The following is a 15,667-nucleotide window of genomic DNA, read 5'->3' as shown; positions in this document are numbered from 1 at the left end:
AAAGGAAGTAAAATAACATATTTATAATTTACAAAGCATTGCCATTTGTATTAAAGCAGTGATCAGATTTGGTCCAAATTTTTTTTACCCTCCTGCTGACAGAAATTATTGTCCTGAATTCTCTCTAGCGACTTGTTTTGCCCCAAACCTTGTTTCACATTCTCTGCTTGTCTCTCTATACATATCCAGGTACCCACAGAATCCTACAGCAACCCAGGTTAGACATCCACTTCCAGACAGTGTAGCTCAATTGGAAATACTGTTATTTTAACTTGGATTAGAATGAAATCCAATGGTAGATAGAAGAAAATGTGGCACAGGGCTCCTGGGAATTTGGGCCTGTTATGCTGTGATAGATCTCCCTGTCACTTCCAGCTTCTGTGATTCCTGAGACTCACCACATCTGGGTAATTTGTGCTTGTCACATACAGCAGGCAAGACTAATAGACACATCAGTCCAGAAAGAAGCTACAGACAGCATTTCAGAATCTAACCAAGAAGACAATACCTAGCCAAACTCAGAAACAATGTAAAACAAATCCTCCTTCGTAATTACCTTCAAGCTGAACTTCACCTACACTTTCAATTACTTTTCAATGAACATATTAAAAATTAGACTAATTGAGACATTTTTTCAGTTGGTATCTGTAAAACTTAGAACAGAACACAATCTCTGTTTGCTTTCCAAAACCAAATGCTTTGTTTGATCAAATAAATGGATGAGTAAGCAAGGTTGCAGGAAGAATGAGAGTAAACAAATCATTACCTATAAGTGAAATCTAGTCAATTTCATTCATTCATTCATCATGTGACATTTAATAAGCATGTACTACATAAAATAATTCATTAATTCATTCGGAATTACCATATTTTGCAAAATAGCAAAACTGAATTTCCTTAAAAATATATTTTAGACTTCTCATTGATTCAAGTTCTCCTTCTTTCTATTAATCCAAATCATGAGCACATACCTAAAATCGCATTGTCTTTGTTTATTCTCATAACTTTAGAAATTCCAATTAAAAAATATAACTCCAACCATTCAAATATTTTGTTTTTAAAATCATGATTAATTTCTAAATGTATGAGAACGTAATTTCCAGCCATCATATCTGAGATTATAACCTTAAGCCTAAAGAGAAGCAGTTAACTCTCTTAATTACAGGGAACAAACTGATGGATACCAGAGGAGAGGTGGATGGAGGGATGTGTGAGATAGGTGATGGGGATTAAGGAGCACATTTGTTGTGTTGAGCACCAGGTGAGGTATGGAAGTATTGAAATCACTTATATTGTATACCTGAAACTAATATGACACTGAATGTTAACTAACTAGAATTAAAAAAAAAAAAAATTAAAAAACCAAATCAAAACAAGAACAAAAAAGTAGTTAACAGGGTTGGTTTTGCTCAGAAAATTAAAACCAACACCCCATTCTCTATCACCTGCCTTACCTTTTCTAGGGAAACACTCCCATCTTTTTAACCACAAATTCCAGCCCCTGGGGCAGGTATGTAGTTAGAATAATGATTTAGAATGAGTCACTGGTAGAAAGAGGTGTGTGATTTGTTTGGAGCTAGAGAATGTTAATAACAATAGCAATGAATATAGTCTGGCTTCTTACTCACAGAATTTTGAGGGTAAGATGAAAGACGTAGACTTGAAATATACCTAAAATAATCACCTGTCAGTTGTAATATCTAAGTTAGTATCTGACATGCATATCACGGCAAATGTCCAATGATTACTTTTTCAGTATAATGGTCAGATGCCAAACATTTCCCCATGTAGTAGGTCCTTTCTCAAGGGCACAATGTGGTCCAGTCCAAATATAGGTCCTTGGACAGGTTATGGGTTAAATTCACAAAGTTCGAAAGGAGTGAACCCAAACTTTCAAACAGGCAAAGAAGCAACTTTATCTTTAAAGTCTTTGAGGCCGATAGGTATTCATGGGTCATATTAGACTAGAGAACAGTTTTGGAGACTGTTGGCCTCCTTCCCTACAGTTGGATGGTTAGGGTGAGGGATGGGTCTAGTCTCCGGAGGTGACGTTCTATTAAATCGATCTCGCTCAGGGGATGCTCTATTCTAATTTGGCACAGGCTCTTTGGGCCATAATAGTGAAATCACTCCAGCTTTCAAGTTAAAGCTCCAAACCGAAGAGAATCCAGTTCATTTTTGTAATCATAGTCAACCCTCAATTATTTATGCATTTGGTATAAAGTAGTATCTTCAGTAGTAAAATGATAATTTATGTTTGACTTCACAGCATGTTCTATATTTGGGGTTTTTCTTTTGTTTTTGGCAACATCAACAGACTTATTTTCCTAATTAGTTTGACCCTGATTGAATGTTACAATTAACATTCTCTGAGCGTACCCACACATACCCATACTACTCACCAATTGATGGTGGGGAGAATGCCCAGAAACATACTGAGGGATAGGCAAAGGTGGTCTGAGATTATGTTTTTGCTGCCAGCAATTCACAAATAGATCATCTGGATCAATAGGGACTTGGCTGTACTTTTAACCAGGCACTTCCAAGAGCCAAATAATCATATTAGCTAATTCCCATCTATAAAAATATATGTAGCCTCTGTAATTACTTATTAAACTAAGTGCATCCAGCACACTGAATACTTTTCTTTTTTTTTTTTTTCTCCAACAGGACTACCTAGTTTTACTGTTTATGCTGATTCAGCTAACAAGATAATTGCCAGATCTCTCCAGTAGCCGCTCCGCAGATCTGCCCGAGTTCTCTCTCAGGCTTGGAGGTACTGGGGAATGTAAGGGGCCAGAGTCAGCCCTCTGCCTTAGTCACTCTGGGGAATTAAATGCAGCTTCCCTGGATTTCCTGAAAAGCTTTCTAGACTTTTTCCCTCCCCACCTCCCATGTCCCTGTGGCCCACCCACCCATGGCTCGGGCCCTGGCAGCGGCTCACCTATCTTCTCCTCGGCTTGGCTGCTCTCCACAGAATCCGTAGGAGGCTGGGCTGTTGCCTTGGCAGCAGCATCCTCTGCAGCAGGGGTGGTGGCAGCAGCAGCAGCAGTGACAGCAGCAGGCACATCGGCTTGTTTAGGCTCCTCCTTGGCTGGGGCGTCTTCGGCCTTGGAGGACGGCGAGTTGTCAGTGGAAGCTTTAGTGGCACTTTCTGTCTCAGCAGAGCCGGCCTTCTCCTCTGAGGGGGCAGGCGCCTGGGGGGCTGCCTGCTCTATGGCAGCATCAGGGGCGCCCTCCCCCTTCTTCTCCTCCGAAGGAGTTTCGCCTGCCTTGCCAGATTCCTCAGGCTTGGGGCCAGAGGCAGGGATCGCGTCAGTGGGAGTGGGGCCTTCTCCCTCCTTCTTCTCCACGCCATCGGCCACGGGGGCTTCCTCCTTCTCATTCGCTTCCGCCTCAGCAGCTTGGGCATCCCCCTTCTTCTCTCCTTTGAGCTTTTTCCTTGTTATGTGTCCACGGAAGCTAGCCTGAATTTTGGTCGCGGCCTTATGGGCTTTATCTTCAGGTTTGATGCCATCTTGTTCGATCTTTTGGTCCTCATCGTTTTTTTCAACCTTTGTGGAGAAGGGGGGGGGTTAAAAAAAAAAAAAAAACACAGAAGAAGAGGTGAAGTGATGTTCTGTTCCTTCAGATCACAACACTCAACGAATATTCATTAAGTGATTTCTTTTGTGTCGGGCTCCATATTTGAAGTTACGGGATCAACAGTACCCTGGATGCGAATCAAGTCTTTCCTCTCTCCTTGATGGGGAAATTGAGGAGAGCACAGATTATCTTATGGGAAAACTAATGTCCTTTTGGACTTTCAGAATCACGGGCGTTATTTTGTATGGATTTCTTGGCCCAGCTCGATGTTGCTCCATTACCAAACTTAAGCCAGCCTTTTATTTTGGGGATGTAACTTGATCACTCAAATTACATTCATCCTAGGTTTTAATCAAAGAGCTCCAAAAGATATTGTGTTTCAGAGTTCCTGAAAGAGAACTTGTGAAAAACCACATGATGGTTTAGAAATTATCGTGGGAAAGTCTATTGGTTTCCCCAAGATTTCAAATCTGGTCAGGAAATCAACAGATGGAGGCACAGAGTATGATAAATAAAGGTTTAGACAACAGATCCATCAGGGTTTAGTGCAAGATGCAAATGAGTTTCAGGGCTTGGAGGGCTTTGTTCAGAATGTGACCACTCAGAATGCTGGTCACAAAATGATGCCTAGTTTCACCTGTGTGTGTTCTAACATCAATAATCAACATAGAGACCTTCAAAATTTGAATGCATAACATGGCCATTATTTTTGAGTTAAAAAAAACAACAGAATAGAAAACACTGTTTCCACATTTGAAAGAGTAGCATATATTCACTGAATCACAATTTCTTATTCCCAAAGCAATTTAAACCCAAAATTAGTTTTATATTACCATTAAGGGAGTCATCCTGATACTGAAGGCAAGAGACTAGAATCCAGGTTTGTTTGTTTGTTTGTTTTTTACCATTTGTTGTAACATTTATAGAATAATATGTGCTGTAAATAATTTTTTTCCATAAGGAAATTAAATGAGAAGATAGGGAGAAAAGGTATAGTCATGGAAAGAAATGTATAAGGAAGTACATGAAATTCTATATAACTACATTGCTCACCATGGTGCCCTAATGTGGTTACTTATAGTCTCCATTCACTTCTTCCTTTAACTTTGGAACTTTTAACCTTTGTACACTTGTGTGAGCACTGTTCTAGACAATGAGGAAATACAGTGGTGAACAATGCAGCAAATTTTCTTCAAAAGAATAATAATAGAAGAGTAATTATCATGTAACAAGTCCTGTGTTTGGCCCCAGTTTTGGCTTTGGCTTGATCTTGGCCTTTACTCTAGTTTAGGAGGTAAACCACAGCAGGCCAATGCAAGGGTATATTTTCTATCTGTCATACCCGCTCTGCCCCAGTGACCAAGATCCTGTGAATCATGACGTGCGTCTGTCTGACATCCTTCGCACAGGCATGTGGGCCCGTTGCTATGTAGGTTCATCAACATGTTAGTGGATACACAAAGGTATTGAAAATTGGCCACACATGAGAGTAAAAGCAGGACTGACAATTTTCCAGTAAAATTTAAGACAAGTTTCTCTTCGTCCTCCATTAACAGTACTTGAACCTGTACATAGTATGAAGGAGTTCATGAAAAGCATTTCGGAGAGGCCCATTCCTCTCCCTTCTCGTGGGACCATGCTGCGACACTGTTAGGTTCTCTGATGCGCTACTACCTTCCCTCCATCCTGCTGCTTTTGATAACTCCTACTGGGAGGCACGCAGCATAATCTGGGGCACAGGAGCAGCTGTCCCTGCCAGGAACTCTCAGCTCAGAGATGGAAGCATAACCCTGTTAAATTAACAGTTGTGAATAGAGCATAGAGCCAAGATGTTGTTAATTTATTTTACTCTATCTTGAGTTTTCTGAATGAGGCACAGTCTTATATGATAGGACATCTGCACTTGGGCATTGATGCCAAGTGGCTCTTTAATACAAATACTGCTCCTTGGAGAGTAGACAAACCAAGTATTTCAGAGTGGGCAGGTGTGCATAAAAAAAGCTACAATTTTACGGTCCCTTTTTTTCTTTAAGAAACACAAAGCAAAGGGGATGAAACTTTTAAAAAGCTGGAAACATAAAAAGAAGGAAGCTGAGACTCTGCATGCTATAATGAAGGAAACTTCACATGGATAAAGCACGAGCTCCTCTTGATTCTTCCCCCGACTGGGCCACTCTCCTTCTCTCTCTTTTTCTCTTTTAATTGTTCAGATTATCTCCCACTTTAACTTTCCAAATGATCAGGGCTGGAGGTTTGTACATAGCATCTATGTTAAAATATCTATTTAGAAGAACTCAGACTATGGTTGGGTGCCAAGATCGTGGGATGACCTTCACTGGAACAATTCAAGAGCATAAGGAACACAAGAGAAGAAGGGGTAGGTAGGAAGGGAGAGAATCAGGGAAGAACAAAGTTAGGGGAGATGTGAAGGCAAATCTTGTAAGAGCTGGGCGGCCAAATAGACAGGTAGAACCAAAGAGGTGCTGAAGATATTCCGTAGGCTTGTAGCTCATTCTGGAGAAACTGCTGGACCACTTAACATCATTAGACATTTAGAGAAAATGGATTTTACAGATTGGTTGGAAAAAAATCAAACTTATAAATGTTTTGGAGAGAGGGAAAGAGGCAATGGAAGGGGAGGAGAAGAGAGAAGAGGAGAGGAGAGGACAGAGGAGAGAAGAGGGGAGGGAGGAAAGGGAAGAAACCAATCTAAGATAAGGTCAGACTTAAGTGATTGAATAAAAATATCCAAAGAAAAAATATTTTAAGTAAAACCTGGGTCTTAAGCTAGAAAGTACTAGATTGTGAGTGTGCATGTCTTTCTTTTGTACTTGAAATTGATTCTATTAATATGACTTAAAATACAGGTAATACAGGTTATTTTCTCATAAAATTCCTTTCAGAATATTAGAGGTAAGTGGACTAAGAGTATATTTTCTTGAGAGAGAAGCAAGAAAGAAGAGGATGTTTCCCAAGAGTGGCTTCAGGATAATCCCAACGTGTCAGGCCACATAGATTTTTTCCAACTGGAAATAGAAGAACTAACCCAAGACAAAGGTCATTTGAGCCCAGAGAAACCAGAGGTCACTCAGCAAATTCAGCACAACTCTTTCAGTTTCTAAAAATGGCTCCGTGAAGTTAAGTGACTTGCCTAAATTTATAGCGTAAGTGAGTCAGTGGCCCACCTTGTATTTGAACTCCGGTCATCTTCCCTCCAACCCAAGTTTATTTTATTGCATTAGTAACCTGGAATAGCTTAGGCTTTCTTGTGACAGATAATCCATAAAGCATCATGTCAACACCACCATTCACTTACTCATTTAACAATACTGAGTACCTATGCTAGGCACTATGGACACACTAGTGAACAGATGGTACTGTATCCACCCACATATGATTCTTTTTTAAATATGCTTTTTTTGGGGCCAGGGGGGCGGTGGTGGAATAACCTCATGCTGCCTTTACAATCAGTAGTTTCCCAGGGATTCACATTAGACATCTGACCTTATGCCCGTTTTATAAAGTAAGGCCAATAGTCTACAAGTGAGTTCTAGATGAAGTCTGGAGAAAAGAGGATCCTGGTAGTCAGTTCATAAGTCTCCTCAAGAAGACTTACTTTGGGGATGACTGCCTGGTTCAGTTGAAGAGCATGCAACTCTTGATCTTGGGGTTGTGAGTTTGAGCCCCACATTGGTTATAGAAATTACTTAAAAATAAAAAAATTAAAAAATAAACATTTGCTTTTTCAACTCAGTCCTATGACAAACTTTATGCTGAGCTCTGAGGTTTTCTGAGGGAACTTCAAAATTCTTTCATTTTCTTACATGGGATTGTTGTTATCTGTGAATTAACTGAGGAGGACATTCCAATGCAGTGCTTTATATGTAGAAAGAGTCTCACTATAAGTAGCAATAACTTTTTTAGGAATCTTCACTTCTATAGCTTATTGCTTTTATTGACCAATTTGTTTGGGAGCCCTGTAACTTAAAGTCCTAAAGATTTCAAAATATGTGAAATCTCTACTTTTCATCCAATGCTGAAATCTTGAATGAATATTGGTCTGAGGATGGATCCCATCATACTAACTCATTGGAATCCAATCAAATTTCTCAACCCATTTGGTGAAAGGGCAGTAATTTTCAACCGTATTTATGAATCACAGGTAACAAAGCCAAACACAGATGCAGTTATTTAATATCCAAAATTGTTGCCCTGGTTAATAGTTTACTTTCCCCTGGGGAAGGTCGGGGTACAACTCAGGATTCATTCTAAGATGTCCAAACACTTGCACTTATTAAATTGCAAGAGAACTTCAGGCAAAAATCTATGAATGCCTGACTTTCATAACTAAAATAACATCATATGTTCAACTGGGACATCTCAATTCATTCAATGTTTTCCAGTTATCATACAACTGCGTCAACTTTCCAAGCACAGAAAAACTGGGCCCGGTATCTACTTCTGCCAGCCATAAAAACTACTATTAAAATACTTCAAAATTGCTCTTAAATGTGATTGAATTATAAATGCTTTTTAAAAATCATTTTTGTGTACTAATTCTTCTAAGAACATCTTTAATAAATCGAAATATTTTCTGAGCAAAAAAATATTTCTAAGAAGCAAAATCGAAGGGCCAGAGAGATCTTAAGCAACAATTTCTTTATCATACTATAGTTTTCATGCCTATCAGGATCTTATACAGTCCTTAAAGGAACCAGAATAAAGTATTGATGATATATATAAAATTTGGCAGACATCTAAAATGGCTCACTTTATTTTTTTATTTTTTATTTTTTTAAAGATTTTATTTATTTATTTGACAGAGATCACAAGTAGGCAGAGAGGCAGGCAGAGAGAGAGAGGAATGGAAACAGGCTCCCTGCTGAGCAAGGCCCTGAGATCATGACCTGAGCAGAAGGCAGAGGCTTAACCCACTGAGCCACCCAGGCACCCTTCACTTTAGTTTTATTAATAATTTATTGAGATAAAATTCATATAGAAAATTTCACTTTATTTTTAAGCATAGTTTATTTTAAATATAGATGGCATATACTTTAGAAAAAAATGCCCAAGCATTAAAGTTCATGCTAACGTTTCTGTATTCCTTCAAACCTAGTCAAAGATCAGCAATCCAGTGAAATGCCCCTTAGAGAGGAGGAAAAGGAAAATGGACCAACCTCCCCTAGTTGTGAAGATAAAATGCCTTCAGGTTTCTGAGCAGTTGTAATGAAGAAAGGTTCATTTAAAAGATGAATTAAGGGGTGTCTGGGTGGCTCAGTGGAGTAAGCCGCTGCCTTCAGCTCAGGTCATGATCTCAGGGTCCTGGGATGAGCCCCGCATGGGTTCCCCCACTCCCTCTGCCTGCCTCTCTGCCTACTTATGATCTCTGTCTCTATCAAATAAATAAATAAAAAGCTTTAAAAAAAAATGAATTGACGCAGCTGGGTTACACAAGGTTTCCTCAAGGCTCAGTCTGGTTTGAAGATTTTAACTAAGGGTGTGAGGCAACGGGTGGGAGCAGAATACAGGTGAGCACCATGAAATTGTGGGTATTTTTGCCAACAACTGGCATCACATTTTTTAAACTCTGATTTTCAGGGGCACCTGAGTGGCTCAGTGGTTTAAACATCTACTCTTGGTTTCAGCTCCCAGCAGGGTTCCAGAGCCACATCAGGCTCCTGACTCCTCAGGGAGTCTGGTTCCCCTCTCCCTCTGCCCCTCCCCACCAAAATAAATAAACAATTCTTAAAAACAAACAAACAAACAAACAAAAAACTCCTATTTTTCAGTCCAGAGCAAAGTCCTTTTTTTAAAGTTTCTGGTGAGGTAGGAAATATATAATGACTAAGAGCATGTAAGACATCAAGAGTGATTTTTGCAAATCCTGGCAGACTGGTAGTGAGTTTTTCCCTTCAGGTTAAGGGTGCTGCATATTACTATAGCTCCAGAGTTATAATACATGAACAAGAAATGCTTATTGTTTGCTGACTAAATAAGAGAACTAAACATCCCTTTTTGAAAACTGGAATAGTATTGTTAACTTTTCAGATAATAGTGATCAAGACATGGGTCTTCAGCTCACTTTCACGTATTAGTTATTGGACACGTGCAGCCGACCTGCTATGGAATACGAGGTGGCAAATGCAACACAGTGGAAGGTGCTACTGGAAGAGAACTCAGTTTCTTTTCAAAAGATTATCTTTTATTTTATATTATGAATTTGTAACGCTGTCCCACAAAGACAGAAAGAAGAGGTAGAGGGCATAGGATAATTGGTGGTTTCTAACAGACAAAATTCGGCATGTGAAAGACCTTGCCCATTTTGCTCACAGCAGGATTTCCAGTTTCTAGAATAGTGTTTGGCATATGGTAGGTGTTTGATTAATATTTATTGAATGAACCCAAAATTTGAACATGTTAGTGTCATTTCAGAAAGACGGTGACAGGCAAGGAAGTCTGGGCTTCCATTTTGTCAGCTTTCCTTAAAATCCTTCATTTCCCAGGGATGGAATTCAAGAGCATCTGACTAAAACAGGCATGTGTCCCCCAATACCTGAGTGTGTGACCTCATACGGTGAGGCTGAACACAAAGACAATTACAGAAATGAATGAGTAGAAATCAGACATGAAGAGAGATTACAAACCTATAGAAAATGGCATTGATAATAATTTCAAAAAAGAGGCGCCTGGGTGGCTCAGTTGGTTAAGCGACTGCCTTCAGCTCAGGTCATGATCCCAGGGTCCTGGGATCCAGTCCAGCATCAGATCAGACTCCCTGCTCCACATGGGAGTCTGCTTCTCCCTCTGACCTTCTACCCTCTCATGTTCTCTCTCACTGTCTCTCTCTCAAATAAATAAATAAAATCTTCTTTAAAAATTTCAAAAAGGCACTTGAAAAAGGCAATAAATCTAAGATAAAGACAACTGATTCATAGTTATCTATGAATTGGCTAGAGTCATACCAATCAAATTATTTTTCTGATATATCTATCTCTGATTCTCCATTAGTAAAACAGGTGAAAATATGCACTGAGGATTGTAGGAGACTCCTCCCCTTCCCCTCTGTTTATACTTAATCTGTATAATGAGCTCCAGGGCCTATGATTGTGAGCTGGGGATGACTATTAATCCCTTAGTTATTCAAAGAAGAAAGCTCTCCCTCTACAAGCTGCGGAGAGCCCCAAGTTGAGATGAGGCACATACTTAATGCTGGTCCATCTATCAGGGCATGTGATAGACAGAATTCAACAAAACTCTTTCAGAAATCCTTTGAGTACAGCAAACATGGTGCCCAAGCAAATACTTGCTTAGAGTCAGGTCTGTGAGGAAGGCACTCCATTCTTGAGCAGTAGGATGAGCCCCTCTGACAAGTTTGTCCATTGTAGTTCACTACCTGTGTAAGTATTCACTACCTCTACAAGGGGCACACTGAAAGGAAGGAAAGGCAGGCAAGGTGAGGGAGACACTGAATTCTGCTCTTGGAGAGGTCTCCATGCCTGTGGGGACCCCTGAGCAGGAAACAAAAGGGAGACACTCTGCAACAAGTACTGAAAAGACGGCTCACACAGGGGACTGAGAGGGACTGGGAGGCTTCTCTACTAACACCTGGGCAAAGAGGGAGAACAGCAGGCAGCCAATACATTAGGGAAAATACAGAAAAGCAGCCAATCAACAGACAGTCCCTCATACCACCATCACAGGTGAATTGCTCCCAGGTGTGAGTTCCCAAGAGCAAACCATGCCCCAAGCTGCCAGAGAAGCTGCTCAGAGCCCAGCAGGAGGAAGAGAAGCCCTAGGGCCCAGGAAACCTGATAGAAAACTATCCTCTTTCCAGATAGATACACCAAATGCCTCTCGTTGGACACTCAGGAATACAAGACACAAGAAGTATTTAAATAAATTACTATATTCTTCCTTTTATACTCAATAGTGATTATTGGTCTTTTACTTCTTTTTATTTATTTATTTATTTATTTATTTGGCAGAGATCACAAGTAGGCAGAGAGGCAGGCAGTGGAGGTCGGGGGGGACAGGCTCCCTACCGAGCAGAGAGCCTGATACGGGGCTTGATCCCAGGACCCTGAGATATCATGACCTGAGCTGAAGGCAGAGGCTTTAACCCACTGAGCCACCCAGGCACCCCATGGTCTTCTACTTCTTAATAAGCCTCTTTCATAAATTATATTCTAAGTCAGTCGTACTTGACGTATTTCATTCAATGAATACATGAATGAGAGAGACCTCTCTCAACCACTCTAATACACAGCCTTCCTCTTGATCTACTTACCTTGTTTTCCTTCTTTGTGTTTATGATTACCCGATGTATTTTTATTTCATTACTAACTGACTCTTTCCTTGGACTATAAATTTTTGGAAAGAAGGACCTTGTCAGTTTTCTACAACACTCAAAACCACAGTAGCTAAAACAGTGCCAGCTCGTGGTTGATGCTCCAAAAACATTTATTTGTACTTGTTGTGATGTGACTCTATGCCACACTGTGCCAGTGACCAGAGGACATGTCCAGAAGCAGCAGCCTGCTGACTGGCCAGGTGTACTTTCTCCACTCTGGGACACTGACGCTTGGCATCTCTCTCTCTCTCTCTCTCTTCTTACACATAGAGCGAGTATACAACATTTTCAGTTAGTATGTCAATCTAGTCCTCATCATAATCATGTGAGGAACACATCGTTGTGCCTATTTTATAGTCATGGTAACTGAGGACAGAAAGGGACCTGTGTTATCCAGCCTCGAAGCGACAGGACCCTCCCTCAATCCTACTCCTCACCCAATGCATTTTAAAGAACGTAGCAAGCCAGGATTTCCTGGTATTTAAGAGTACAGGCTGTAGAGTTCAATGTGTGTCAGGTTGGATCTCAACTCTGTCACTTAATCCCCAGCTCCTGAGTTTGGCTGGTCAGCTTCAGTGTTCTTACCTATAGGACCGAGCAGGAGAACAAGTCTCTCACACTGGATTGCTGTGAGGATCACATGAGTGAGGGTCACATGAGCGAGGATGACAGATAAGGTTCTTAGCACAGTCCCTGTCATGTTCAAAAAGGGCTAGCTGCAACTTTTTCTCATGTTGATCATTATCATTTTCACTATCATCGCACAGTAATTTTTTTTTAAGATTTTATTTATTTATCAAAGAGGATGAGCGAGAGAGAGAGAGATCATGAGCGGGGGGAAGGGATAGAGGGAGAAGGAGACTCTCTGCAGAGCCCAATGTGGAACTCGTTACCAGGACCCCAGGATTATGACCCAAGCCGAAGGCAGATGCTTAACTGAGCCACCCAGGAATACACACTTAATTTCTACATTATCGTTAAACTAAGTTAAGACATATTAATAAGCTAAGTACTATAGAGGCCCAAGACAGGCTGCCCCCAAATATACCACACTGGCATATTAGTTATTTTGAACTGAAACTACTTGGGAAACAACAAGTTCAAGGACATTCAAGTCCTTCTCTGTCCCCCCTAAAAGCAGGAAACAAATCTCCTATATGAGAAATACCCTCCCTGTACTAAGAAGTAATATGATATCTTTATCACCAGAGATGGGGACTTTAAAAGTGAGAAAGCTGTTGTTATTATTATTTTTTTTTCCCCTAACCTATTACCTCAGCCTAAATTCTGCTTAGGATTCCTTTTTAAAGTTCCCAAACACCTGTTGTCTTTCTCCTGTCAATTTCTCACAAATTTATCATCTCTTTGTCTAAAATGTATGAAAACTGCCCACCTTGGTCATTTCTTTGGATCTCAGTTTCATTATTGGGCCTCTATGCACATGTAATAAAGCTTTGGGTTTTTCTCATGTCTCATGTTAATTTAATTCTTAGTCAAGCTGAAGGACCTTGAAATGTATAGGAAAAAAATTTCCCTCCCTACCATACTGATGAGGTTTGGCCCGAGGACCTTATTCATTTCCGTGATTACTGGTATCCTTACCCAGGGAGGACAGAGTCCTTTCCTTAACTCTACAGTGTTCCAGAGCTATCTATCCTCAAAGAGATAAGCAGAAATCTGTCTAAAATGTGCCACAATACTCAATCCACTTCTTTTTATCCTGGAGAAGGGGGGAGGAACTATTCCCAGTGTCAAGCATAAACCATAATCCCTCTCCTCTGCCACCGAACACACACCAATCCTCCCTAACTATATCCATCCCTTAAACCTCCACATAGTCCAGCATCTGGTGATGAAAATTCATTCAAAATTCAAGTCTATTCCTTTTCAAAATATATGCCCTTCACTTGACAACCACCCTTACACACACACACACAAAAAAAAAAAAAAAAAAGAAAGAAAGAAAAAAAGAAAGAAAAGAAGAAAAGAAAAATCTCATTCAGCTGCTATTTCATATATCTATCCTGTGGATCAAGCTCCAGGCCTTACACATCAGTAAAACAATTGCCTGCATAGGTTCTGAGGGCTACGCTCTTTACTCATGTCTGGTCATACTCCTACCTGATAAAAGCTGTGGATGGAGCTGCCTGACATTTTGTGGGGCTTAGCTTAGGAGCATCTGGTCCTGAGGAGAGAGGGGCTTCATGATTTGGGATTTTCAGCTCTATCCAACACAGCCCCACTGGATAGTTAGTAGAACACCTCTGAAAGTCATTGTACTTCATTTCTATTAAGTGTACATATGTGTCATCAGAGTGCATGTCATTATAAAATCTAGCTGATGAGAGATGGACGAGAACTAGGACTCCATCTGCTAAGGAAAAAAAAAAAAAGACAATAACTTGAATTTTTGTGTTACTGGTTATGAAGTAATTTCAACTTCATAAAACTGTCCGTCTAAGCTGAGCAAGTGTGCTATTCCTTTTGCAAAATGAAGAATCTGAAACAGAACGGAAAGGCCCACAAGTGGTAGAATGGGTCTTAACCACAGGCCTCCAATCTCCTACATTTTAAGGAATGTAAAAGAGAATTCAAGAATTCAGCACTAAACACTCAGAAGGAATCATCAAAGAAGTAGCAACCCTCACATCAGCATGTAGACTACCCACAGCTCTTCTCACTTATCAGAATTGGTCTGTATGTCAGATCTTGGAACAGAGGCAGCTCCAGAATCTCTAGGTACAAGGGGATATGAGCAGAGACCTGTTTGGAAGGGGGGTTAGGTGATTTTGCCCGAAACTGCACTCATATGGCAAGTTTCTTACCATAGGTTTATTTATATGAGGTGGCTGCTGGGATGATTTTATACGGCCACTGGTACTGATCAGCAATAGTTTGCACAGGCCTTAATGAACCAGCTCAGTCACCAGGTAAATGCAGGACTTGAGAAAACTTTCAAAAAGCACAAGTATGGGGATGTCTGGGTAGCTCAGTTGGTTAAGCGTCTGCCTTTGGCTCAGGTCATGATCCCAGGCTCCTAAGATGGAGCCCCTCATGAGGCCCCCTGCTTGCTGCTTCCCTGCTTGTGCTCTCACTCCCTCTCTCTCTCTGACAAATAAATAAACGAAATCTTAAAAAAAAAGAAAAGTGCAAGTATGTTTTCGCTCTGATTTTAGAAGATATGTTGTGGTATTCTTCCATGTGTGAGAAAAACAATGGAGTATTTTTTTGGTGGGTGCAGCAAGAATGTCAGGTAAAGGGCACAGAGTTGGAGGACAAACAGATTTCCATTTAATGGGGTTTCTACTCCCAAGCTACTAGATGGTAAACCATAACTGAGTCTAAACTTGCTCATGATGTGTTTGTCTTTGTCATTCTTTCTTTCTTATCCCTCCCTTTGTTTTTGGCATCTAGTTCTCTCATGATCATTAGTCACTGACACCCACTGATTACGAGTTCCCTGGCATGGTTTTGGTGTCAAATGATTTGAGTTCAAATCCTGACTTGGCCACTACTCAAATGTATGACCCAGAGTAAACTGACTTCTTTAGAATGCACTGTCTTCATCTTCAGATTGGGATACTATACCTACTGGGCAAATTTTCTTTTTTTTTTTTAAATGACCTTTCTTTCTTTCTTTCTATCTTTCTTTCTTTCTTTATTTGACAGAGATTGTGAGAGAGACAGGCAGAGAGAGAGAGGAGGAAGCAGGTCCCCTGCTGAGCAGAGTGC

At 40.5% G+C, this 15,667-nt stretch overlaps 1 protein-coding gene across 1 annotated transcript in view; it reads right to left on the bottom strand.

Moving 5' to 3' along the window:
* Window positions 1–15,667, bottom strand: part of GAP43 (growth associated protein 43) — a 101,884-nt gene that overhangs the window by 44,073 nt on the left and 42,144 nt on the right. Inside the window, exon 2 of the mRNA XM_004761397.3 lies at window positions 2,945–3,554. Within this exon, the coding sequence (XP_004761454.1) occupies window positions 2,945–3,554 (610 nt within the window). The remainder of the gene's footprint in view (window positions 1–2,944; window positions 3,555–15,667) is intronic.

This window comes from Mustela putorius, unplaced genomic scaffold, assembly GCF_011764305.1.
Source record: "Mustela putorius furo isolate JIRA1106 unplaced genomic scaffold, ASM1176430v1.1 tig00003834_pilon_pilon_pilon, whole genome shotgun sequence".
Classification (NCBI taxonomy): domain Eukaryota; kingdom Metazoa; phylum Chordata; class Mammalia; order Carnivora; family Mustelidae; genus Mustela; species Mustela putorius.
The sequence above is the reverse complement of the archived record's forward strand: the minus strand, read 5'-3'. Positions and strand labels throughout refer to the sequence as shown.